The following is a 27,626-nucleotide window of genomic DNA, read 5'->3' as shown; positions in this document are numbered from 1 at the left end:
TAAAAGCCTTCTGAGTACTAGGATTACTGTTGTGAGCCACAGGCCCCTGTTCTGTTTTCAGTTTTGCTGAGTAGTTTTGAGGAAGTGGTTTTTGTACATTTTTGATTACTGCCTTGATCATTTTGCTTTTTTAGGCTCACAGGTTAAAATACATGTACACAATGATTAAATCTTAAAGAGAAATGGTTAGTATTACAATGGTACTTTGTACATTTAAATACTGTATGAGATTATAATGTATATGATATATATATATATATATATATATATATATATATATATATGGTACAAAAAAGGGTGAAATTCTACTCACCTAGCCACCCAGTTCCATTCTTTGAAAACAGTTACTATTTCCAGTGTTTGTGTCACTTTCCAGTCTGATTTTTTTTTTTTTTTCCTGTTGTGAGGCCTGAACTCTGGGCCTTGGTGCTGCCCCTCAGCTCTTCAGCTCAGGGTGAGCACTCTACCACTTGAGCCACAGGACCATTTCCAGCTTTTTTCTGCTTATGTGGTGCTGAGGAATCGAACCCAAGGCCTCATGCATGCAAGGCAAGCAGTGTACCACTGAGCCACCTTCTCAGCCCCTGATTTTTAAAAATTAAAATGTTTTTGTTTTAATTGTTTGTCAGTACTGGGGCTTGAACTCAGGACATACTAATCAATTATCACCCCAAGCATACTATATAAAGATAGTGCATTCAAAGTGATAAAATATATTCATACAGAAATTCTGCACAGACAAAATCATCTATAGACCCTTCAAAATGTCAAACATCACAGGCAAATACTCATCAAGCATATACGTGTAATAATATGAAGACACTTGACTTCGAGAATATAAAGTTATGAAATCAATACTCCAAGCGGTATAACGCCCGCTTAACAAGCCAGACCATCAGCTGAAACCTCATTCTACCCGTCCACTCTGCTCCCCGGCTCCCTGCAGAGATGTCTGAGCCGTGTAGCTATAGCTTTCAGGTGTTGCAGTTAAGCCTCCGCGGCCTTAGATGTCGCTGCGGCTCTGTGGTGGCCTCGGGTCTGAGTCTCTGTGGTTTTAAAGTTGGGGACGGAGAAGCCCTGTTGATGGGGGAATGATGGCTGATGAGGAAGAGGCCAAGCACCTTTTGCAGAAATTGCAGGTGAGGCCACAAGTTAGATTCCATATGCACTTTGTGTCTCCGGAGGGAGCAGGGGGTCAAGCTTAGGCAGTACCTGCGAATTCCGTGGCGCACCCCGGCGCGGCCCGTGTCGGTGCGGTTACTATAACAACTCCGGGGGAGCAGCCGCTGCCGCTTCCATAGGGCGCGGCCAGCGGGTGGGGGCCTGGTGCTGCTCTTGGCAGTGCTGCGCTCAGTTTTAGCCTTGTGCCGAAGAGGACTTGTTGCTCCAAACTCTATTCCTGTGTATTCTCATGAAGTCCCCCTCCCCCCCCCCCCCCCCCCGCAACTCCAACCTGGATTTCTCCAAAACAAAGATCCTACATACCTGTGTATGCTGTAATTATTATCACGTTTTTATCCCGTCAGCGGCCGTTTCCTTAATATCTTTCTGCGTTGAGATGAGCAACAATAATGGTTGCTTCCCTTACACGTTAGTGGTTTGGGGTTTTTTGAGTATCACAGTTTGGGGACCCATGGAGAGGGGTGCAGACACCACCTAACACACTCCACGGTGCCCCTATTTGTGACCATTGCACCTGGTAGGGAGGAGTTGCCTACTCATTATCTTTATTTTAATGACCCAAGATTTTCCTTTGATGTCAGAAAATGAACATTTGTGATCTGAGACATCTTGGAATTTAAACACTGGGTACTTACAACACAGCTTAAGCAGATTTTTCTTTGTTCTTTGAAAAGATAAAAAGAATGGCACTTTTAGAGTGTGGTCTTGTTTTGGGTTGGCTTGGGTTAACTTCATTTTACCATCTGGTGTGACTGACTCAAATTCTTAGGTACACATATGCATGTGTACAAAAGTCTGAAGAGGTATTTGTTAAGCGGGTCATCCTTGAAGCTGTTTGAAGTGATTATTAATTTTAATTTTTTGTGTGTGGGTACTGGTCCTTGAACTCAAGGCCTCTTGCTCTCACTTGGCATTTTCCACTCACAGTTGTCGCTTGACGATTTGATCCATGCCTCTAGCCCATGATTATGATTTTTTGCTTCCTATTTTTACATGTATCTCTTTGAATTTTAACCACCTGTATATTGATATTGTTATGAGAGAGAATTGTTCAGCAAAAAAAAAAAAATCCTAAAAAAACCGGACCCAACAGTAAGACCAAGCAATTTTTTGCCTGTTTGCTTTAACAACTAAAACGAGCCATTATACTCTCTTCAAGTTCTAATTTTCAGTCATAGTGATTGGAAGACAAAAGGAAATTGTGTTCAATTTTTGCTGAGAACAGTTTTTTTTTTTTTTTTTAAATGGTAGATGCCTGTGATGTGGAAGAGAATACTGTAGGTAGCTTGAAAATAGGTGGGAAAATGGAGCAATGAAATTGAAATAGAGATGTGGAAAAGGATTGGATAGTGATGTTGCTGCTTTTCCTGGAAATGGCAGTAAACTTTCATTTCATTGTTACACATATTTTAAGGTAGAAGCCAATTATAAAAGGCTGCTTCTCAAAAATGTGTTTCACAGACCATTTCTTTTCTTTCTTTTTTTTTTTTTTTGGTCGGTTGTGGGGCTTGAACTCTGGGCTTGGGCACTGTCCTTGTGCTCTTCAGCTCAAGGCAAGCGCTCGCTCTACCGCTTGAGCCACAGCACCACTTCCAGACCATTTGTATTAAAGACATCTGGTGCTTTTCTCAAAAATGTGTTTCACAGACCATTTATATTAAAGACATGTGGGTGCTTTTTTAAAAACTACAAAACTTTTGAGTTTTGCTAAACCACTAAAACCAGCACCTCTATAGTCTGTGTCCTAGACGTAACATACACATGACAATTTGAAAAGCACTCTGCAACAGGTGCTGGTCTGTTTTCTTTATTTAGGGTAGGATTTTAAATTAGACACAGATGTATTTTCTAGAGTCAGGGGTAACATACTAATAAGAATATTTACTAAGACTCAACCATGGCCAGGTGCCAGTGATTCATACTTGTAATTCTAGCTATTCTGGAAGCTGAGATCTGAGGATTATAGTTGAAGACAGCCTAGGCAGAAAAGTCTGTGAGACATTTATCTCCAATTATGCAGCAAAAAGCCAGAAATAAAGATATGGCTCAATGGTAGCACACCAGTCTTGGGCAAAAAAACCTAATTAAGAGTACGGGGGGGAGGGGGGGAGGGAGGGCTGGGAAGGTGGCTCAGTGGCAGTAGAGCGCTTGCCTTGCATGCATGAGGCTGTGGATTTGATTCCTCAGCACCGCATAAGCAAAAAAGAAAAAACTGGAAGTGGCGCTGTGGCTCAAGTGGTAGAGCACTAGCCTTGAGCTGAAGAGCTGAGGGACAGTGTCCAGGCACAGAGTTCAGGCCCCATGACCGCACCAAAAAAACAAAAAACAAAAAGAGTACAAGGATCTGGCTTACTTCACTTTCCAGACCTTTCCATTTCCTTACAAATGGGGAAGTGGTGCTGTAGCTCAAGTGGTAGAGTACTCGCCTTGAGCTGAAGAGCTCAGGGACAAGCGCCTAGGCCCAGAGTTCAAGCCCCACAACCGCCAAAAAAAAAAAAAAAAAAAAAGGTATTCACAACCATTTCCTTACAAATGGGTGGTGTCATTCTTCCTGATGGAAGCATAGAATTAAAAAAAAATTGGAATCACTGTTTTCATTTTTTATTATTAGGAAAAATTAATTTTACAAAGGGATTTCATTGTTATTATTATGTATGTGAACAAGGTACACTATGATCAAGTTAAGAACATATTATTCTTTCCTAAAAAAGTGAGAGAAGGGATGGGTTAAGAGAGATGGGTGACAACGTTGTCAGAAACTTTGTACTCATATACTGTTTTGTAGGATGAGACTTCTTTGTACAACTACTTAAAGATAATAAAAAAAATAAAAAAGAAAGACAATCCCCTCCTCCCCCCCAAACCCCAAATATAGTATTCTTTCCTAACTCTTTTTCTCCTAATCCTTTCATTTATGAAATTATAGTGGATTTTGTTACATTATTATTATTATTATTTTTTGGGTCCGGTCATGGGGCCTGAACTCTGGGCCTGGACGCTGTCCCTCAGCTCTTCAGCTCAAGGCTAGCGCTCTACCACTTGAGCCACAGCGCCACTTCTGGCTTTTTTTCTTTTTGCTTATGTGGTGCTGGGGAATTGAACCTAGAGCCTCTGGCATGCAAGGCAAGCGCTCTACCACTGAGCCACCTTCCCAGCCCCTGTTACATTATTTTCTTTTTAAAAACATATATCTTTATTGTAAAAGTGATAAACTAGGGGGTTTATAGTTATATAAGTAAGGTAATGAGTACATATCTTTTTAAATGCTGTTATCCCCTCCCTCATTCTCTCCCACTTACTCTTCTCTACTCCCCTCCCTGCAAGTTGTAAAGTTCATTCCCAACAGTGTCTAGTGAGTATTATTGTTGCATTAGTTCATCTTTTGTCCTGTTTCTGTGATTACCTTTCCCTTTCATGGATCAGATAAACTTATATACAAGACAAAGGGTACAGAAAACTAAAACAAAAAATATAAATAACTGCATACATGACATAATAAGAACATCTTGTTTCCCATACTTGGAGTTGATTTTGATATTCTTCATTATATATGGTCCCATGCACTTAGCAATTGGGCTATTGTGATTCCCTTTTAAGAATATCATAGACATATTCTAGTTATTACAAATGAGGGAAAGCATGTAAACTACTTTTCTTTGGGCCTGACTTACTTTGCTTAGTATATATTTTTCTAGGTCTTTCCATTTCTTTATGAATGAGGCAATGTCATTTTTCCTAGTGGAAGTATAGAACTCCATTGTGTATATATGCCACATCTTCTTTTTTTTTTTTTTTGTCGGTCGTGGGGCTTGAACTCTGGGCCTGGGCACTGTCCCTCAGCTCTTCAGCTCAAGGCAAGCACTCTACCACTTGAGCTACAGGGCCACTTCCGGTTTTCTGGTGGTTTATTGGAGATAGGAGTCTCACGGTCCCTCCTGCCCGGGCTGGCTTTGAACCGCGATCCTCAGATCTCAGCTTCCTGAGTAGCTAGGATTACAGGCATGATCCACCAGTGCCCGGCTTATGCCACATCTTCTTGAGCCATTCATCTACTGAGGAGCATCTGGGTTGGTTTCATATCTTAGGTATGGTAAATAATGCTTCAGTGAACATGATTGTGCTGGAGCTTTAGTAAGGCCTTGTTTGTGGTCATTTGGGTAAATGCCCAGGAGTGGGATTGCTGGGTTGTAGGTGAGCTCTATGTTTAGTCTCTTTTGAGGCACCTCCATACTACTTTCCAGAGTTATGCCACATTTCTTGATCCCTCATTCACGGAGGGGCATCTGGGTTTGTTTACCCCCTCTTGTCACTGTTTTTTATTTTGGTACCCTTTGTATTGTTTATACGTTTATCTGCTTTGGGGATGGGAAGGGGGAATCACAGAAATGGTGAGACAAAGGACAAAGGGTGAACCAATGCAACAGCAGTACTCACAAGACACTATGTTGGAAATGAACTTTGAGGTGGGAGGAGGGTGTAGGAGAAAATGGGGGAGCGGATAACACTGTTCAAAAGGAAATGTACTCATTACCTTATGTAATTGTAACTCCTTTGTGCATCACCTTTACAAAAAAAATAACAGCACAAAGTCCTATGTTCAAGCTTCAGTATTGACTCTCTTTCCCTAATTAAAAAACAGTGGGGGGTAATCATGGCTCAACCCCTGTTCTGTGGTTCAGAACTAAACTAAATAAAAACCATTCCATCATGGAGCTTTTATTCTGGTGGTAGAGATGACAATGAAGAAGACATACATATAGTTTCAAAGGATAGTATTGTGAAGAGTGTGATTTAACAGTGTGAGCTGGAAAAAAGATTAAAAAAAATTTTCTTCCATTCATGTTTTTTTTCTTTTCTTTTCTTTTCTTTTTTTTGCCAGTCTTGGGGCTTGAACTCAGAGCCTGAACACTGTTCCATGGTTTCTTTTTGCTTAAGGCTAGCCCTCTACCACTTTAGCTACGGTGTTACTTCTGGCTTTTTCTGTTTATGTGTTGCTGAGGAATCGAACCCAGGGCTTCATGCATGCTAGCAAGCACTCTACTGCTAAGCCACATTCCCAGCCAGTGTTTGTGTTTTAGTGGACCTCTCTGAGAAGTTGATATTTGAGCTGAGGTGTGAATGATGATAAATAATGCAGAAGTCTAGGAGCCAGTGTCCAGGAGCAGGGCAAAGCATGCTAAATGCCTCAAGCTGAGATTGAACTTGATGGATCTGAAATGCTGAATGGTGGCTCTGTGGCTAGATGCTGTAGGAGGAAGAGTGGTGATAGTGAAGTTTGTTGTAAAGTGGGTTGTGGGAGGCCATGGTGAAGACTTGGATTTTATTCTCTCTGCAACTAGAAAACTTTGTGATTTAATGTACAATTTTACCAGGGCACTTGGACGACAGTGAATAGCATGGGACAGAGTAGGAAGTACACAGCCTGTTAAAGTGCTACAACAATGGTCTAGACAAGTAATGAAGCTGAGCTGGTACAGGACAGTCTTAGTGGATAAAGATAGGTGGATGGATTTAGGCTGTTCTGTTGAAATAGTTGATAAAATGATGGGGTTAGGATGTATATTTCTGCTGCTATTTGGCTTCAGGAAAAAATAGTTAAAAAGCTTTGCCTTTGCCTTTGTATTACAGGAAACTCAAAACATTTGAAAGAGGAAAGAGAATAGACATGAAAATAATGTAAGAGAGCCAAAAGAAGACTTAACAAAACACCACTGCCAATATTAAGTTGATCTGTTTATGGTGGAAAGCAGTGCCTTTCTCACACTTGTGGACAAGTTTATTCTTGTTAGAAGTCCATCGTCTTTTGTGACACTAGGATTTGAACTCAGTATTCTGCACTAGCTAGGCAAACACTCCACCATTTGAGACCACCCTCCAGCCCAGGGAACCCTTTTTTTTTTTTTGGTTTCAGGTTTTTGTCTATGGTGGAGATCAGACCTAGAGCTTCTTGCCTTCTTGTCCTGCCACTGGGCTTAGGAAGTCCAGTTTTTGGGATAAATTTCAAAGTTTTGTTCTTTCTGTGACTAGAACCAGATAGTGATCTTGTTAACTTGGATTTTCTCCAGTTGTAAAGTGTTACCCTTCTCCTAAAGATAGTATGTAAAATGCTTAGTGAGATTGTAAGTCCTGTTGGAGCTGGGAAGAAGAATTGTTATATTCAGAGACTGGTGTGGAAGATAGCTTGGTGCCATAAGAATAGTCTGGGACACTGGTTGCTTTCTTCTGTGGCATTTGTAGACTTTTCCACCTGCTTGTAAGAGAACCAGTATTTCTAGGCCAAGAATGAGTATGGCTAATGAGCATTGTTTCCTGTCACATGCTCTTCACTTAATGATACCACTCTTCTACTTTCTAGGAACTGGTAGATCAGCTCTATTCATTTCGAGATTGCTATTTTGAGACACACAGTGTTGAGGATGCTGTGCGAAGGCATCAGGATATTCGGGAGGAGATGGAGAAGACCGTGCAGCAGATGGAACAAATACTGGGTATGCAGCCCTTTGCCCTTAGTTGATATGATAGTTTCTTCTCTTTGTTTGTGGTTGCTCTAGGGCTCTGCCAGAGCCTGCCGGCAACGAAAGGGAATCCTGATTTAGGGGGCGAGGATGAGGAAGAAGAAAATAAGACAAAGGATGGGGTTGGGAGGTCTGCAGCTCAAGACTGCAGCACCGTTTATTTTTAACTTTCCCTAATATATATACTAGTAAAAGTCAAGAGGTAACATAAGGTTATAATAGTCCAGAAAAACAAGGAAAATTTCAGTAAAAACAGAGTGCAGTAAAAACAAGACAAGGTCAACTGGTAGAAAGTAAAACAAATTCTGCAGACATAGCAAAGCAATCCTGGGCACCTGGTGTTTTTTAAGCAAGCCAGTTCCTTGTATGTGCCTTCAAGCTAGCACAGGGGTCAAGATGACCTTAAAGCTTTACTGTCAGCTCCCAACAGGGCTCCTATGCAGAATATTCTTTCACTCCTTTTACTAAAGCTTGATTGTGGCAAATGATATGAAATAGAATATGCTTGCTGCTTCAAGTATTATAAACTTTTTGTGTGTGTGTGTGTGCCTGCTCTAGGTCTTGAACCTTAGGGCCTTGATGCTGTTCCTGAGTGTTTTTACTGTAGGGCTAGTGCTCTACCACAGGAACAACAGCTGTACTCCTAGCTTTTAGTATGATTAATTAAAGCTAAAGGTCTCATAGATTTTCCTGCCTATGCTGGTGATCCTTAGATCTCATAATCTTTTTTTTTTTTTTAAGATTGTGCTTTTTATTTTTTATTGTGTTTTCAATGGAGAAATACATCATCTGCTTACAAAATAGCTCTTGAAAAAGACAAGGAGTACAGATACTATAAAACAAAGCAAACTTGTCATGAGACACTACATACATCATGCAAAAGCCGCAGTCTGATCTCCAAGTTATGAAAACTAGAATTAATAAGTCACTACACAGAAAAGGTCCAAATTTTCAGCCTGGCAAAACTTGGATACAGTTACATGAAACGCTTCATAAACTGAAATTTTTCCTCCCCAATGTGTAAACAAAATGACAAGACTAAATCTGTACCTAGCAATGTCAGTCTAACTCTGAAGCTACACAAACACAGACACCTTTACAATTCGCCTGTTAGCTGACCATCTTTTTTCTTAGGTGGTGAAAGGAAAGGAAAGGTGACTGTGCAGAGCAAAGATGTGGGAAGTAGAAATATCGCATACTAGACATAAAGTCAGGTTGAAAAGAAAGGGAAAGGACTACACTCCAACTTTTGGAAAATTAATTTAGAAGGATTGGGGAAGAGATTAAGCAACTACAGATGAACATGAAAAATGCATATGTAAGAGAATGGAGCACAATGGAGGATTCACAAAACATGCTCATCAGAAAACTGATAGATTTGCTTCATCCAGGTTTATCAGTTTATCTGGCACCCCTCATACTTCATAGAGATGGATGAGAATTCTGTTGTTTATGATAAATTATTTTCTTTAAATAGTTACTAATCTGGTAGAACAAAACAAACTAAAAAGGAGTAGAGAGCTAACTAGATGTCAAGTGCTTGTTAGAAATGATTTTTAGAATGGTTTTTTTTTTTTTTTGGGTCCGGTCGTGGGGCCTGAACTCTGGGTCTGGGTGCTGTCCCTCAGCTCTTCAGCTCAGACTAGCGCTCTACCACTTGAGCCACAGCGCCACTTCCGGCTTTTTTCATTTTGATTATATGGTGCTGAGGAATCGAACCCAGGGCCTCAGGCATGCACGGCAAGCGCTCTACCACTGAGCCAACTTCCCAGCCCCTTAGAATGTTTTTGTATGTAAAATTTACTGACAAATTTTGATAAACTAGTTAAAAATAAAAATTGGTTTAAAAAATCTTAGAGAAAATGCTTTTTTTACCCATATGTTTAAAATGGAAATTCAATTTCTATAAGATAGGAGTAGTAGTTCTGTGGAGTGTACAAAATTCCTCTTTAGAGCTCAAATGGCCATTCAAGATGTACCATGTTTCATGGACATTATTTTAGTCATCCTACAAGATTCAGTCAAAGGACCACAATTTCCTGTTCCGTGCCATGTAGCAACAGGGTCCATCCATTTCACATCATAGCTTAAGAAAATACTGGCGGGGCTGGGAAGGTGGCTCAGTGGTAGAGCGCTTGCCTTGCATGCATGTAGCCCTGGGTTCGATTCCTCAGCACCACATAAGCAAAAAGAAAAAAGCTGGAAATGGCACTGTGACTCAAGTGGTAGAGCGCTAGTCTTGAGCTGAAGAGCTGAGGGACAGCGCCCAGGCCCCATGACCGGACGCCCCCCCACACCCCCCCAAAAAAAGAAAATACTGGCATTTTGGTTTTTGTGAAGTAAGTCCTACTTTGTGCATAAAAACAAACAAAAAAAAAAAAAGGAAAGAGAGAGAGAGAAGGAAGGCATAAAAAATGTATTTGCTTCCGGGGGAAGGGGGAGAACAAAAACACATTTGCTGGTTCATCGCTGATTTGTATGCACTATAAAACAACTCTATAAATAAAACCAGTATCATTTCTGAATCATAACCCTATCAAAACAAGGTATTTCCAGACTGTTCTTTTAATGTCAAATGTATCCTCTAAAGTTGGCCTTTCAGTTAGATCTCATAATCTTGAATAGCTAGTATTACAGGTGTGAGTCACTAGTCACAGATTAAAAAAAAATTTATTGTAAAGATACTGTACAGAGGGGTTACAGTTACATGAGTAAGGTAATGCGAACATTTCCTATCAAGCATTGTTACCCTTGCTTTGTTTTTCCTCTACCATCCCTTCTCTCCCCACCTCATCAATTCCTCCCCTCCCCCAAGTTGTAAAGCTCATTTTCAACATAGTGTCTTGTATGACTCTCTCATTGTTACAATGGGTCAACCCTTAGCCTTGTTTCAGTATTTTGTTATTTTCCTTCTTCTCCTCAAATTAGAAAAATGTATATACAAGATGCAGGGCACTGGAATCAAATACAGTGACAACATGGGTTATATCATGGTGCCCAAAATTTTAAAATGGAATTTTCTGTGTGTGTGTGTGTGTGTGTGTGTGTGTGTGTGTGTGTGTGTGTGTGTGTGTGTGTGTGTGTGTGTGTGTGTGTGTGTGCGTGTGCGTGTGCGCGTGCGCGTGCGTGTGCGTGTGCATATGCGCGCGCACATGCTGTTCTTTGGGCTTGAACTCAGGGACTGGGCACTATCCCTCAGCTTTTGTACTGAAGGCTAGCATTCTACCACTTGAGCCACAGTGCTGCTTTTTTTTTTTTTTTGATAGATTAGAAGAAAGAGTCTCATGGGCTTTTCTATCCAGGCTGGTTTTGAGCTGCAATCCTCAGATCTCAGCTTCCTGTGTAGCTGGAATTACAAGTGTGAGCTATTGATGCCTGGCCTTGCCTTTAACTTTTATACTGCTAAGTCAACGTATGTGCTGACATTGGCTATGGTTTTCCACATTGTTACTTTGTGCAATTAATCTTATTTTCTTTCTTGCCCTTTATTTATTTTTGTGTGCTCCCTACCAGGGATTGAACTAAGGGCCTCAAGGTCTTGCTTGGCTTTTGAAACTCAATGGCTCAAAAACTATTTCTGGCTTTTGGCTGGGTTTTGGATATAAGACTCTCATTTGTCTGCCTAGGTTGGTTTTGAACCTTAATCCTCAAATCTCAGCTTCCTGAGTAACAAGGAATACAAGTGAGAGCTACCAGTGGCTGGCTCGCTTACCTTTTTGCAAGGAATTTTTAAGGTTGACTAGCCAATGTCTAACTCCTTAACCAATAATCAAATCTCCATTTAAAACAAAGTATTTTTTTTAAGTTTTGGAACAGAGTTTTGCTGTGTAGCCCAGGCTGACCTCCAATTTATGATCCTCTTGTTTCTACCTCTGAAGTACTGGGATTACAAAGGTGCACCAGGAGGCCTAGTTTAATTCTTTGTTTTGCAATCCTCATTTCTTGTTTATTGAGTAATTTGATTTCAATCCATGGGAGAGTGGATTACCCATTCTCCATTCTCCCATGCATGTGCCACACATTTCTGCCTTTTTGTTTGTATTTATATTCTAGTTTGGATTTTTTTTTTTTTTTTTGGTTGGTCGTGGGGCTTGAACTCTGGGCCTGGGCTCTGTCCCTCAGCTCTTCAGCTCAAGTCTAGTGCTCTACCACTTGAGCCACAGCGCCACTTCTGGTTTTCTGGTGGTTTATTGGAGGTTAGAGTCTCATGGACTTTACTGCCTTGGCTGGCTTTGAACCATGATCCTCAGATCTCAGCCTCCTGAGTAGCTAGGATTACAGATGTGAGCCACTGGCACCCGGCTGTAGTTTGGATTTTTAAATGCTGGTACTGGGGCTTGAACTCAGAGCCTTTTACTCATGCTCTCTTCCTCCTCCTCCTCCTCCTCCTCCTCCTCCTCCTCCTCCTCCTCTTCTTCTTCTTCTTCCTCCTCCTCCTCCTCCTCCTCCCCCCCTCCCCTCCTCCCTTCCTCTTCCTCCTCCTCCTCTTCTTCCTCCTTCTTTTCTCCTTCTTTTGTTCAAGGCTGGTGCTCTACCACTTGAGGCATACCTTCTGTTAGCAAAATTAAGATTAATTAGACTTTGCCAGAGAGCCACACAGACATCCAGGTACAGAGAACAAAGAAAGGTTTATTGCCCGGAAAGTGGGCCGACAAGACTCCTTCTCAAAAAGGAGAAATGAGAAGCACTGGCTATTGTCTGGGGTGGCCTATATAACCTAGGGGGTTTAGGATGGTCCAGAAGGGGTAAGAGGCAGAGACCCTGGTGTGGACATGTGGGCCAGAGGCTTCATCATGGTGGATTAGGATTTTTTATTTTATTTTATTTATTTATTTATTTTGGGTCCAGTCGTGGGGCCTGAACTCTGGGCCTGGGTACTGTCCCTCAGCTCTTCAGCTCAAGGCTAGTGCTCTACCACTTGAACCACAGCGCCACTTTCGGCTTTTTTTCTTTTTGCTTATGTGGTGCTGAGGAATAGAACCAGGGCCTCACGCATGCAAGGCAAGTGCTCTACCACTGAGCCACCTTCCCAGCCCCTGGATTAGGATTTATGGCTGCCATCCAAGTAGTAGATAAGGGTCCTGCAGCTGTCCAGTCCTGAAGGTCACTCTAAGGGGATCTTGTTGCCTTATATGGCGGTAGCTTCCCCAGAGAAGTGCCATCCCAAGGTAAAGGGGGTTGGAAATTGATTATTTACTGCCTTTACTGCATGGGCCTAGTGTTGCCTAGGAAGGGAGCATGCTAAGCTGTAGAGAAGAGTTGACTAAGCTATGGGAAGGGACTCAGTTCGCTAACACCTTCACTTCCTGCTTTTTGGTGGTTAATTAAAGAATTTCATGGACTATTCTGCTTGAACTGGCTTTGAACTTCCATCTTCAGATCTCATCCTGAGTAGCTAGGATTACTGGTATGAGCCAACAGTACTGGCTTTTGGAGGGCCTTGTCTTTTCTTAACTTCTAAAATTTAATTCCCTACGTGTATGCCATATACTTGTTTTCATTTGTATTTTAATTTTCCTTTTTTATGTTCTGCTTTTACCATGTTGTTAGCCTTCTTAAGGAACAATAGTATTTTTTTTTTTTTTTACCCAATTACCTAACATATTCTCAACATAGTAGGCTTTTAGTAAATGGTTTGTTGCTGAGATTTTTCTTATGTCCATCCTTTTAACTGGCATGCAGCCCTGCTCTTTTACATTTCTGGGTTTTTAAATTTTGTTGCTTTGGTAAGGTGCTAGCCTTGAGCTGAAGAGCTGAGGGACAGCGCTAAGGCCCGGAGTTCAAGGCCCATGACCGACAAAAAATAAAAAATAAAAAAATAAATAAATTTTTTGCTTCTTCCCTTTCTCCTAGGTTCTGTCCGGGGCAAAGCACAGGCTTTAATGCTAACCGGGAAGGCACTGAATGTGATTCATGATTATAGCCCTAAGGCTGAGGAGCTTCTGTCAAAGGCTGTGAAGCTGGAACCTGCACTGGTGGAAGCGTGGAACCAGCTGGGTGAGGTGTACTGGAAGAAAGGGGATGTCGCTGCAGCCCACACTTGCTTCTCTGGAGCCCTCACTCATGTGAGCCATGCACTATCCCCATGGACCATCCCAGTGGGAAGGATTCCTTTGGTTCTTTGAACTTTCTTAGGACAAGAATGAAAGATCAGAACAGAATCTGAAATTGGAGAAGAAAATCAGAAGGGAGACAGGGTGGATGAGAAAATAAGATATAAGGGACCCATAAAGGAAAAAGAAGATGGGACAGGTTTGGAGTAGATGCAAGCATTGAAGATGCAGATGGCCACAAGAATTGTAATGAAAAATGAGAGAAAAATGAAGATAGAATTGATTTGGAAGAGAAAGGTAGAATTAGGAAGGTTGAGTATGTATTTTTTCTATTTACAGTGCAAGAATAAAGTCTCCTTGCAGAACCTGTCAATGGTTCTTCGCCAACTACGACCTGGATCTTTAGATGAACATTCTCGCCATGTCATGGACAGTGTTCGGCAGGCCAAGCTAGCTGTGCAGATGGATGTCCTTGATGGCCGATCCTGGTGTGAGTGCTCCCCAAAGCCCTTCAATAACTTTCTAGAATAGTGGCTCTCAGTCATGGCTATCTATGAGAATTGGGTGAAGCCCATCTATTGAGTCTGATTCTGAGGGCATCTTTGTTTAAAAGAAGTGGAAAGGTATTTTAATGATCCTCTATTGAAGCTCCTGGATCTGTTGATCCAAGAGAAGAGACTTTGGTTTTCATATAAGTGAGCAGGGCTTTCAGTAAAGTCAGATCAAGTATATCCTAGGGGGAAAAGGGGTGTCCATCTCCCCAAATTCCATGTGGACAATTTATTTCCCTATCCCAGTAGAATTTTGGGTATACCAAATAGCATGTCATGTCTGGTTTGAGTCAGATATGGAACCTTTTTTTTTTTCTTTTCTTCCTTTATTTCTCTTTCTTTTCATTCTTATTAATTTTTTTTTTTTTGGGTCCAGTCGTGGGGCCTGAACTCTGGGCCTGGGCTCTGTCCCTCAGCTCTTCAGCTCAAGGCTAGCGCTCTACCACTTGAGCCACAGTGCCACTTCTGGCTTTTTTCTTTTTTGCTTATGTGGTGCTGAGGAATCGAACCCAGGGCCTCAGGCATGAAAGGCAAGCGCTCTACCACTGAGCCACCTTCCCAGCCCTCTTATTAATTTTTGTGCCAGTCCTGGGGCTTGAACTCAGGCCAGGGTGCTGTTGCTGAGTTCTTTTGCTCAAGGCTAATGTTCTACCACTTGAGCTAGAGCTCTACTTCTGGCATTTTTTGGTTTGTTAGTTGGAGACAAGTGTCTCATGGACTCTCTTGCCTGGGCTGGCTTTGAACTACAATCCTAAGATCTCAGTCTCTTGAGTAGCTAGGATTATAAGAGTGAGCCACTGATGCTTGGCTCTTCTTTTTAAATTTTGAGGTAAGATCATACTGGCTTTGAACAAGTCTCCCATATGATGGGATTATAGTGTGTGTAATCATTCTATCCTGAGTTTACTCCCAGCATGAGGAAGGTGGAGGCAGTAGGTTCTGAACTTGGGTTATAATAGGGCTTAAATGAGGGGTCTTTGAAATAGACGTACAAAGGTTGCAAAAGTAGATCATATCTTGGACTTGGGCTCTGAGATGATGGATCTACCACTGTTTCTCTTTCAGATATTCTGGGGAATGCATACCTTTCTCTTTATTTCAATACTGGCCAGAGCCCTAAGATCTCCCAGCAAGCCCTCAGTGCCTATGCCCAAGCAGTAAGTACTTTGGATACCCAGGTGCAATAAATAGAAACAGCAACAAAAGCAAGAACATGGTTTAGCCTTTCTTGTGGTCCTTTAGCAAGCAGTGTGGGCAGTATTTTAGCATCCCATGAGCATCTGCAGAGGTGATTTCATTCTTTTTATAACTTGAACTTAACTATTGGTTATTGGTGCCAGATAACTCCTTGAATAATCTAAATTTCTCACACGCACATAAAACCAAATCTCAGAGCTTAGATCAACAGGTTCATCTTTATTAATAGGGAAAAAGCCTATTAAAATATGCTTATTATGTGACTGTTTGGGTGTGGACCAGCAGGAGGGAGAAAGAGAAGAGAGAGTGACGAGGGTTTAAGTATTGAACTACATTTTATACATATATGAAAATGTCATAATGAAACCCATTATTATATACAGTAGAAAAAAATTCTAAAAAATTTGTGTATACTTATTTTAATGAAAACTAAGAGTTAAGGTGTAAATTAAGTGCTGTCCTTAAATTAACTACTAGGTAATGTCACTCTGGATTTCTCCATGGGCTAAAAGATAAAACAGTACCTATTTTATTCTGAAGCATTTCTTTTTTTTTATTTTTTTGGTCAGTCATGGGGCTGGAACTCTGGGCCTGGGTGCTGTCCTTGAGCTCTTTAGCTCTACCACTTGAGCCACAGTGCCCATTTTCTGGTGGTTTATTGGAGATAAGATTCTCACAGATTTTTCTGCCAGGGCTGGCTTTGTACTGTGAACCTCAGATCTCAGCCTCCTGAGTAGTTAGGATTACAGACGTGAGCCACTGTTACCTGGCTTTCTGCAGCATTTCTTAGGAGTTAATTCACTGGAGCTCATGCTTGCTTTGTTTTCTAGTCTGTTTTTCTTTTTCTTTTTTTGCCAATTCTTAGGGCTTGAACTCGGGGCCTGGGCACTGTCCCTGAGCTTCTTTTGCTCAAGACTAGCTGGCATTCAAGCACTACTTCTGGCTTTTTCTGTTTATGTAGTATTGAGGAATCAAACCTAGGGCTTCATGCATGCTAGGCAAACACTATCACTAAGCCACATTCCCAACCCCTTAGTCTGTTTTTATATTGACAGCATGATTGCATTGTATCTTTTCCCCTTCCCCCTTTCCTTTCTATTTTGTTGTTTTGAGATGTAATCTTGATTTGTGAACCTCTTGGTGCTAGAATTATAGGCTGTAAGATACCATGACCAGTGTTTGTATTTTGAACAGTAAAATTATGTACTCCTCTGTAAGATTTTGTGTTTGACACCCACCTAATAGTTGTTTTTACCTCTTTAATTTTTTTTCTCCTGAATCTGTATTTAAAACATATGGTCATTTAAGCAATTTGAATTCATGTTGCTTGTGCTTTTTCAATGTTCTAGACAATAAATACAATCTGAAAAAACAACAACAAAAAATATGAGTTTCTTCACAGCACATTTGTATGCCATCTTGGGTTTCTGTGTGTTTCAGAGAAGTAGTATTTGACATCCTATGTGTGTTTAGAAGGCATTTGGAGGCCCTGGATTCTACTTGTGTATAGAACTTTGCTCATTGGCAAGAGGCATGGCATTCTACTGATAATCATTTCTGCTTTGGACACAAATGTCACTTTAATTTTTTAAAATCAAAATGCTTTTATGTATTTTCTCATATCTTTATAACGCTGTATAGATTAGTTATAGTCATATTTTAAAGTTACACAAATACAACACCTTTACATCCCTGAGGTTTCAGAGACTGAGTCATACCCCTTCTGAGCAGTTCTTGAATAACTGTGGTTCTAGGTAACTTCTTTTTTTCTTCATGCCAATACTTTGGCTTAAACTCAGGGCCTTGTGTTCTTACTTAGCTTATTTTGCTCAAGTCTTGCACTCTGTCCCTTAAGCCACACTTCCACTTCTGGCTTTGGCTGATCAATTAGAGATAAGATTTGTCTGCCTGAGCAGGCTTCAAATCTTGATCCTCAGATCTCAGCTTCTTGAGTACCTAGGATTACAGGTGTGAACTACCAGTGCATGGCTATACGTAACATTTTGAAAAGGAACAACCTCATATTTTTCTGAGATGAGGAGGCCTAGGACATGTTGGGCACAGCTATTCTTAAGATTGAGGTGGGGCCCACTGATGATGTTTTTATCCCGTTACAGGAGAAGGTTGACAAGAAAGCTTCCAGCAATCCTGACCTTCATCTGAATAGGGCTACGGTAAGAAGACATCTAAATCTTCAAAGTTTGGAAGGGTAACTGATTATGCATATTCCTTTTAAGAAAGGTTTGCTCAGTTTGACTCTAGTGTCTGGTGGCATCTCTAGAGGGGAAGGATAGAGGCCAAGGAATACATCAAGAATGGGAAGATGAGAGGAACAGAAAGGCACAATGCCTACATGCATCTGATCATACAGAATAATATTTATTGGAAGGAACTCCAGGAAATGAAAACAAAAAGTTTTTTCCTTTTTTGCTATTTTTGTTTTATTTCCTTTTCATTGTTTGTTTGTTTATATGTCTTTGGGGGTGTAAGGGGAGGCACAGAAATGGAGGGGAAAAGGGTGAACAAATACAGCAGTGGTACTCACTGGAAAATGAATCATACAACTTGTAAGTGGGAATGTGAGGGACAAACTAGGAGAGAGCGAGGGAAGGGGTGATATTGTCAAAAAAAAGTACCTAACTTACATAACTGTGACCCCTCTATATTATATTATATTATATTATAATAATAATTTAAAAAAATTTTAAAAAGAGTGGGAAGATTGTTTAGAAAATTTCTGATGTTTCCAGGCATTGGTGGCAATATAAAGAGTGAGCTACTCAGAAGGCTGAGTTCTTAATATTGTGGTTCAAAGCTATTTTGAGCAGGAAAGTCCTTGAGACTATGGCTCAAGTGGTAGAACAATAGCCTTGAGTGAAAAAGTCAAGCAACAATGTGAGGCCCTGAGTTTAAGCCTCAGTACTGACACAATGTAAAAAAAAAAACATACACATAAAAACTTCTGAAGTTGGGCTGGGAAGGTAGCTCAGTGGTAGAGTGCTTGCCTTGCATGCATGAGCCCCTGGGTTCGATTCCTCAGCACCACATAAGCAGAAAAAAAAAAGCTGGAAGTGGCACTATGGTTCAAGTGGTAGAGCACTAGCCTTGAGCTGAAGAGCTGAGGGACAGTGCTCAGGCCCAGAGTTTAGGCCCCATGACCGGCAAAAAAAACAAAAAACAAAAAAACTTCTGAAGTTAAGCATAAATATAAAAGTTGAATGATTCAGTATATGCATCTTTTATTTCAGAGATCAGAAAATTAGCTTCTTTGTTCTCTCTGTGGCACTGTTATCCATTGGCCAGAATGAAGGATGTTCATAGTAGGGCAGGAAGCTACCAGGGAATGAAAGCAGTTTGATTTCTCTAGATTTTGAGCCCATTGTGGTTTGGATATAATTGAGAGCTTTCGGTTCCTTTTGTGCAGTTACATAAATATGAAGAGAATTATGGGGAGGCACTGGAGGGCTTCTCTCAGGCTGCAGCACTGGACCCTGGCTGGCCAGAGCCCCATCAACGTGAGCAACAACTCCTGGAATTCCTAAGTAGATTAACCAGCCTTCTGGAGAGCAAGGTAAAGATGTATAAAGGGCCAAAACCTACTTTCATTCTTAAGTGATTCAGTTAAAAAAAAATAGAATATGTGCCAGGTGCTGGGTGCTGGTGGCTCATTCCTATAAGCCTAGATACTCAGGAGGCTGAGATCTGAGCTTTATAGTTCAAAGCCAGCCCAGGGAAAAAAAGTCTGTGAGACTCTTATTTCCAATACTTGAAAAAAATCCAGAACTGGAGCTGTGGCTCAGGTGATACAGTGACATCCTTGAGTGAAAAAGCCAAGAGACAGTATCCAAGGCTCTGAGTTAAAAACCCAAGGCTGGCACTAAAGGCAAAAGAATAGGCTTTGTTGGTAGGGAATGACACCACTAAAATGGTTAGGTAGGAGGGAAGGACTGGACTCCCTAGGTGAACCCTAGTTTTAAGTGTTTTACCTATTTCTGTTTCCTTTGCAGGGAAAGATAAAGACCAAAAAGCTGCAGAGCATGCTGGGAAACTTGCACCCAGCCCACCTAGGCCCTTGTGGTAATGGACGCTATCAGTCAGCCTCTGGGCAGAAGGTGGCACTGGAGCTCCAGTCGTTGAGTGCGCTGAAGCCTGGTGTGAACAGTGGTGTTGTGGTCCTAGGAAAGGTGGTATTTAGTCTAACTACAGAGGAGAAAGTCCCCTTGTGAGTTTCTCTTAACTTTTTGATTTTTCCCTTCTGAAGTAATTCCTCTCACTTCCTGGCCTTTCTCTGACAGTTGAGGACACAGTGGTCACAGATTAGTGACAGCGGGTTCTTTTCTGTGACTGTTCCATGAATAGCTGTACTGGGGTGTGAATTCAGGGCCTGAGCACTGTCACTTAGCATTTCGCTCAAGGCTGACACTCTACCACTTGAGTTATAGTTTCTTTTCCAGCTTTTTTTCTGATTAATTGGAGAAGAGTCTCACCAACTCTTTTCTACCCAGGTTAGCTTTGAACTATCATCCTCAGCTCTCAGCCTCCTGAGTAGCTAGAATTGTAGGTGTGAACTACTAGTGTTGGCTTATTTAAGGCAGGGTCTTGCTATATAGTTCAGGCTTGTCTTGAACTTGCTATATAATCCAGGCTAGCTTTGAATACACTATTTTACTGCCTCTGAAGTGTTGGGATTATAGTATAGTACACAGGTACTCAATGCCTGGCTAGGAAGTTTCTCTTTTTCTTTTTTTTTTTCCTGTGGTGCTAGAGACAGACCATCCAGGGCTTTGTACATGCCAGGCAAGTGCTCTACTACTGAGCAACATATCTAGTTCAGGACATGGTTTTGTAAGATCTCTGTAGAGATTCTAAACTTCCCTTGCCCCTTAAAATTTGGATAACCAGGGGCTGGGAAGGTGGCTCAGTGGTAGAGCGCTTGCCTTGCATGCATGAGGCCCTGGGTTTGATTCCCAGCACCACATAAGCAAAAAGAAAAAAGCCGGAAGTGGCTCTGTGGCTCAAGTGGTAGAGCGCTAGCCTTGAGCTGAAGAGCTGAAGGACAGCGCCCATGCCCAGAGTTCAGGCCCCACAACTGGATCCCCCCCAAAAAAATTTTTTTTGATAACCAAGAGTTGAAAGTGTACTTATTTAGCCCCGATTGTACTTCGGTATGCTTTAAGTAGTTCTGGAAAGTAAGTTTTGAGGTAGAATTTAAAGCCTGATTGCCAGATTGAAGAATTATCTCAGAAGCTGTTCAATATAGAGTGAGGAAAAAAGAAAAAGAAATTCAAGAACCCAAGTGAAGAGTGCTTACACTCTATCAGAGGAATAAATTAAGAAAATATACTTAGAAGCGTTTTAAGTGAAAAATTAGGATTTAGTTAACTCTATTCAGTCCTTGATCCTTCACTTACTTAATTTCTGAATTCTAGGTTGATTGATTTTATCTTTCTGTTTTCTTCTGAAGTGGTCTATTTTCTAGGTTCTTTTTTTGAGACATCTAATCCAGTGGCTTCTGTTACACAATGGCTCTGTGACATTCTGACTCTTGCCTTTCACATCCTTTCTGCTTCCTTCAATTTACACATAGTTCTCATTCTATTCCTGAGAATTCTCTCAGAGTTGTCTAGAGGTCCTTGTATTTGGTGATTTGAAAAGCAAGAAGAAAATTGAGAAAAGGTTATTTAACTAAAAGGTTAGTTAACTAAAGCAGACTTTAAGAGCCAAAGAGGAATGTAGACAAGTATAGGCTTAACTAAAAGGTTAGTTAACTAAAGCAGACTCTAAGAGCCAAAGAGGAATATAAACAAGTATAGGTTTTAGAAAATTTTGAGAACAAATAAATATTTTACCACTCTTGGTTTTTTCTTTTTCTACCCAACTTCAGAATATTAGGTCCCGAGAACTCTTTTTTTGTTCTCCTGTTAATTTTCTTTTCTTTTCTTTCTTTCTTTTTTTTTTTTTTTGGGTCCGGTCATGGGGCCTGAACTCTGGGCCTGGGCGCTGTCCCTCAGCTCTTCAGCTCAAGGCTAGTGCTCTACCACTTGAGCCACAGCGCCACTTCCGGCTTTTTGCTTATGTGGTGCTGAGGAATCGAACCCAGGGCCTCATGCATGCAAGGCAAGCTCTCTTACCACTGAGCCACCTTCCCAGCCCTCCTGTTAATTTTCTACAGTGTGTAGAAAGCTTTGGTGCTTGGACTAGATTCCCTAGGAGAATATTACGCTTAATCGTAGTATTTTCTAGGAATTCAGATATGCCAGGGAATGGCATGGCTTTAATTCCTCACAATTGCATTTGTAGCTCATCTTGTTTGGTGATGTCCTGTAAATCCAGGATTTTTGCTGCCTCATCTATGCTCATTGTGTCTCATATTCTAGATTGTAGATTGCTCTACATATATAACTACCTCTGGATTCTCAAAAATTTCTATGTTCAAAATGATTAATCTAATTTCTATATATCAAAACCTGCTACTCCTTTCTGGATTCTCTGTCAGTGAATAGTACCATCTCTCTATTGAGTTACAAAGCTAAGACTTCTGGAAATTGTTCTAGTCTTTTCCATTTTCCTGCACTGGAGCAGTTACCAGATTAGGTAGTTAGTTTGCTTTTTGTCCCCATTTTTCTGTCCCTATTATCTTGCTTAGCCTCTTACTTCTCCAAAAATATCTTCCTGACTTTGGTTTTTCCTTAATATTCTAAGAGAAATCAGATGCGCTTCTGACCATTGCTACTTCCTATTCAAAGTATTTTACTGATACTCTGTGGTTTAGCTTAGCATGCAACGTCTGTCATGGGCTTGTGCCCTGCTTTTCTCCATTATCTTCTGTCACTTTCCTGAATGTGCCTTTTGTTCCCACCATGGAACTGTTTTGATATCTGTGGCTTGGCTAATCCTACAGCTTCTTGAATAATTACTCATTATTCAACATTTTATTCCAAGAATTTGAATATTCTTAGAATTTTGGCATATACCTATGTAATCTAAATTCTTTTTTTAATTTGTTTATAGGTACTCAGTTACCTATATTCTGTTATTAACATTATAATTAGTTTGTCCCATCTACTTATTGATGTGTCTTACTTTTGTTTTTTGTTTTTCAGTTGTATTAGGGTTTGATCTCATGCCATGCTACCACTTGAGCCACAACCTCCATCCCAATCTGTCTTACTCTTGCATTTCAGAGTAAGTTCAGAAATCCATGTGCTTTCCTCTAAATAGTTCAGTATTCTACTAAACTACTGATCTTAGTAGTTTTACACTATTTTTTTTTTTTTCTGGTGTAGGGCCTGGTATAATCCCTGAGCTTTTGCTCAAGGCTAGCACTTTACCAATTAGCTACAGCTCCATTTCTGTCCTTTTCTAGTGGTTAATTAGTGATAAAAGTCTCATGGACCTTCCTGCCTGGGTTGACTTCATACCACAGTCCTAAGATCTCAGCCTCCTGAGTAACTAGGATTATAGGCATGAACCATGGACACATGGTCCCTTGTTTGACAGTGTTTTACAAGTAGAACAAGCTGACCATGAAATCATTGTGTGTAGGAGAGTGACCTCAAACTCTAGATATTCTATTTCAGTCTCTAGTATGTTAGGATTATAGGCTGGTGGCACCATACCCAGGTAACATAGTTAATTTTTCATCCTTTAAGATTCACTTTGAGGACTAGGGGTGTGGCTCTGGTGGTAGAATGTCTGCCTAGCAAGCATGAGACCCTGATTTGAGACTCTAGTACAAAATTAAAAAAAATATCCACTTAGAGGATTTCACTGAATTCAGCACAAAGAAGAAAAAGCTGTTTGAGTAACCATCCCACAGGACTGTTAGTGATATTAACTAATTTTCTTCTTGCAGTGCTGGGGATCAAACTCTTGACTTGGCATATGTAAAGCAAGCACTCTGCCTGAGCTGTATTTCAGCCCAAGGGATGGTTCTGTTGTCTTCTGCTAGATTGTAGGTCATTCGTAGTTGGATTGGCATCCTATTGTAAAATTCAGTGAAAGTTTATGGAAGCTAAATTTACAGTGATGATTTGAGGGTTTGGTTAAGCCAGTAATACTGTTTCTACCTACAGTATAATTCAAATGAAATTTTTTTTTTTTTGTGAGACAGCCACAGAATGCTTGTGTCCTAAGTTTTTAGCTGAGTGACAGATTATTGAGCCAAGTGAGTGTTTCTAAAGATATACCTAAGACAAATGAGGACTCATATGTGTATATATATATAAAATAAATGATGGTACCTGTTGTGGATTGTCTAAGTGACTGAAAAAGCATGTTTATTTTGCCATGTTTTTAGGCCTCTGTTTGTGTTTGTTCCTATCCACATATCTTTCCTCTCTCTCTACCTTACTTTAACGCAGCACATTTGGTGTAGTAGATTCTGATGGACCATGCTATGCAGTGATGGTGTATAATATGGTACAGAGCTGGGGAGTGCTCATTGGGGACTCTGTCGCCATTCCTGAGCCCAGCCTTCGGCTTCATCGAATTCAGCATAAGGGAAAGGTGAGTGAGTAATGGCTAGTGGAACTAAGATTTTTTTGTGTGTGTGTGGTACTGGGATTTGAATTTAGGGTCTGGGTGCTATCCCTTAGCTATTTTTGCTCAAGTCCAATGCTCTGTCACTTGAGACACAGCCCCCCTCCCCCCCCCCCCCCCTTCCAGCTTTTTGGTGGTTCATTGGAGACAAAAATCTCATGGACTTTACTGCCTGGACTGGCTTTGAACTGCAGTTCTCAGATCTCAGCTTCCTGATGAGGATTGTAGGAGTGAGCCACCAGTGCCTGGCTTAAGCTTATCTGCCTTTAAAAAAAGGCAGACGAGTAATTGATACATGTAAGTGTTTGTGTATGATGCTTGTATACTTTAGTGTGAATATATATAGATGGATGTTGATATAATTTACTATAAAAGGAAATGACTAGTAGGCAAAAAAAATTAGACTGGAATAATATCACTTAGCTTTTACTACTGTGAATTCTTTGGTATGTAATGTACCCTACGAGTCTTGCTTTTTCAAAAATATGTGTACATACATGTATATTAAATCATTAAAATATTTAAGTATTTGTGAACATTTCCCATGTTTTTACATGTTTTGCATTCTTTTAAATTATCTGTGAGACTTTTTTTTTTGCCAATTCTGGGGCCTGAACTCAGGACCTAAGTACTATCCCTGAGCCTCTTCTGTTCAAGGCTAGTAGTGTTCTATCACTTGAGCCACAGCATGACCTCCAGCCTTTTCTAAGTAGTTTATTGGAAATGAGAGTCTCACAGACTTTCCTGCTGGATGGCTTTGAACTGCGATCCTCAGATCTCAGCCTCCTGAGTAGCTAGGATCACAGGTATGAGCTACTAGCATCCAGCTGTGAGATTCTTATCTCCAGTAAACTACTCAGAAAAAGCTGGAAGTAGCACTGTGGCTCAAGTGGTAGAGCACTAGTCTTGAGCACAAAGAGGCTCAGGGACAGCATCTAGGCCTTAAGTTCAAGTCCAGGATTGGCAAAAACACCCCAGAACAAAACAAAAACATTACTGATTTTGCATGAAAAATATAGCATCAGTAATTTATTCAGCATTTTTTCTTTTTTTTTAAATTGTGAAAATACCGTAGAGAGGTTACAATTACATGGGCAAGATAATGAGAACATTTCTTATCAAGCATTGTTGCCTCCTCCTTTGTTTCCCTTTCCCATCCCTTCCCATACCCCCCATCCCTCCCCCCCCAACCAAAGTTGTAAAGTTCGTTTTTCGACATAACAACTTGTACATCTCATTGTTGCAATGGTCAGTCGTGAGGCTTGAACTCTGGGCCTGGGCACTGTCCCTCAGCTCTTCAGTTTAAGGCTAGCGCTCTGCCACTTGAGCCACAGTACCACTTCTGGTTTTCTGGTGGTTTATTGGAGGTAAGAGTCTCACAGTTTTCCTGCACAGGCTAGCTTTGAATCATGATCCTGAGATCTCAGCCTCCTGGGTAGCTAGGACTACAAGTGTGAGCCATTGGTGCCGGCTTCTTTAGCATTTTTGGAGGCTTAATATTATATGTTTATTATCTTTCATTTATAGATTGCCATTTTTCTCACTTGTCAATATTCTATCACTTAGGACTCGATAAATTTTTTATTATTATTATTTTCCAGTATTAGGGCTTGAACCCAGGGCCTGGGTGTTGTCCCTGAGCATTTGTGCTGAAGGCTGACTGTCTGCATTTGAGTTACAGCTCTACTTTGGGCTTTTAAGTAGTTAATTGGAGATGAGTCTCATGGACTCTTATCATGGGGCTGCTTTGAACTGTAATCAAGCCACCTGTGCCCAGATCTATTATTATTATTATTATTGTTGGTGCCAATACTGGGGCTTGAACTAAGGACTTGACATGGTCCCTTAAGGCCTGAGTGCTGTCCCTCAAGGATGGCACTTTACCACTTGAGTCAGAGCTCCATTTTGGCATTTTACTGGTTAATTGGAGATAAGAATTACATGAGCTTTGTTGCCTGGGCTGGTTTTGAACCAAGATCCTCAGGTCCCAGCCTTCTGAGTGCCACTGGCACTCAGCTAAAATTAATTTTTGGCAATCATTTGTTTTCCTGTCATTGTCATTGGAACAGTATTTTGGGTGAAGATCTTTTAGTAACCTGTTTTACAACTTAGGTGTTTGGACTAGTAAAGTGAGTGGGTGTCTTCCTTATTATGAAGAAAACATCGACATGCCATTACAGAGTCTGTTTCCTTCTCTTGCTGTAAAAAGGAGAGTTAACTTTAAATTTATGTTTAGCAAATGAATTTAGGCCTTTAAATCACCGGGTCTACATTTGTCCACAGTATCCTCTAGTTCTGGTTGTGTAGCATCTATTTTTAATTATGTATCAGTAGGTATTGTGGGGAAGGGTAGATCTATGAGGGGTACTTGCTTTTCTTGAATCACAGACCTGTCCCTTTTTAATTTTTCTCCCCATCCTCTGGCTTGAATTCAGGGCCTGGGCACTGTTCCTGAGCTTTTCTGTTCAGTGCTAGCTAACACTCTATCACTTGAACCATAGCTCTATTTCTGGATTTTTTGGAGTTAATTGTAGATAAGAGTCTTAAAAACATCCCTTCATGGGCTGGCTTAGTACTGCAATCCTCATATGTCAACCTGCTCAGTAGCTAGAATTACAGTTATGAACCACCGGCACTTGGCTTTTCTCTCATTTGTAGTTGCACTGTTACTACCCTAACAGACCTGGGTTTCCTTTGTGAGAACTGAAAACTCAGTCTTTGTCAGTTCAGTTTCCTCTAATGTCAGATGGAGGTAAGGGGAGAGCAGGGGAGAAAGTTGCAGTTGGTATAATTCTGTACCTAGGACCTTCTAATAAACCTTGGTGTATGTGTCTTTCATAGGACTACTCCTTTTCCAGCATTCGTGTGGAGACGCCCCTCCTGTTGGTGGTGAATGGAAAGCCTCAGGGCTCCAGTAGCCAGGCTGCTGCTACAGTGGCCTCAAGACCAAAGTGTGAATGATCTTCCTGACATGCATGTGGAGAAGAGAATGGAGGCAGGAGTCAACCTTGAAGCACTCAGCTGCTGGACCAGCAACATCCACCAATGACGCATCTGGGCTAGGGGAGAAGAGGGTTGTGTGTTGTGTGGGGCTGTCTCTCCTCTGCCCTGTGAGATACCTGTGTCTTTTCTTTCTCTCATCATGTTCTAGCTCTGCCAGAGCTGCACTTTCTCTGATAGGTCTGTGCTGTCTCTGCTCTCTGTTTTAAGAAGGGAGCACAGATTCGGTAGAAGTTTGGGATCTTGCCATGGGACAGAATCCCCAATTTCTGTTTTTGTCTTCTTCCCAAGTCTTAATGTACGTGTATATATCAGTTAAGTATTTATTGTTAAGGGTGGAGGCTTGATATTTAAATGGTTTTATGACCAATTTTTCATTTTTAAGATTCTAACCTCTTTGGAGTTAGAACAGAATTAAAGTTGTTTGGACAAAAAAAGGCTCTATAGTTTGGTCTGCTTTATTCTCTATAGACTTGGATTCTTGGTTTCAGGATTTCTTCAGTGAATTGGAGTAGTTTCTCTCTCCCTTCCCCGCTCCCCCTCTCTCTCTCTTTTTGGTTAAGAATACTTTTGTATTCTTTAAAAAA

General features: G+C 40.9%; 1 protein-coding gene and 1 non-coding gene across 3 annotated transcripts; both read left to right on the top strand.

The window, feature by feature from the left end:
• The first annotated feature begins 1,054 nt into the window (after positions 1-1,054).
• Ttc5 (tetratricopeptide repeat domain 5) lies at positions 1,055-27,470 on the top strand. 2 transcript variants are annotated; one of them, XM_070024530.1, is made up of 10 exons: positions 1,055-1,139; positions 7,538-7,670; positions 13,551-13,762; positions 14,090-14,240; positions 15,367-15,458; positions 17,616-17,672; positions 18,923-19,069; positions 19,506-19,720; positions 23,862-24,006; positions 26,881-27,470. In XM_070024530.1, the coding sequence occupies exons 1-10, from the start codon at positions 1,092-1,094 to the stop codon at positions 26,998-27,000; spliced, it is 1,320 nt and encodes a 439-aa protein (XP_069880631.1). In that variant the 5' UTR covers positions 1,055-1,091; the 3' UTR covers positions 27,001-27,470. The 2 variants fall into 2 exon arrangements, with proteins under 2 accessions (XP_069880631.1, XP_069880640.1); XM_070024539.1 differs by lacking the exon at positions 7,538-7,670 and having other exon boundaries at positions 1,065-1,139.
• Positions 20,411-20,474, top strand: Trnaa-ugc (transfer RNA alanine (anticodon UGC)). The gene has a single exon. It is a non-coding gene; the product is annotated as a tRNA-Ala (tRNA).
• Positions 27,471-27,626: the final 156 nt, after the last annotated feature.

Source organism: Dipodomys merriami, unplaced genomic scaffold (assembly GCF_024711535.1).
Source record: "Dipodomys merriami isolate MVZ:Mamm:240054 unplaced genomic scaffold, mDipMer1.0.p SCAF_1, whole genome shotgun sequence".
Classification (NCBI taxonomy): Eukaryota; Metazoa; Chordata; class Mammalia; order Rodentia; family Heteromyidae; genus Dipodomys; species Dipodomys merriami.
The sequence above is the reverse complement of the archived record's forward strand: the minus strand, read 5'-3'. Positions and strand labels throughout refer to the sequence as shown.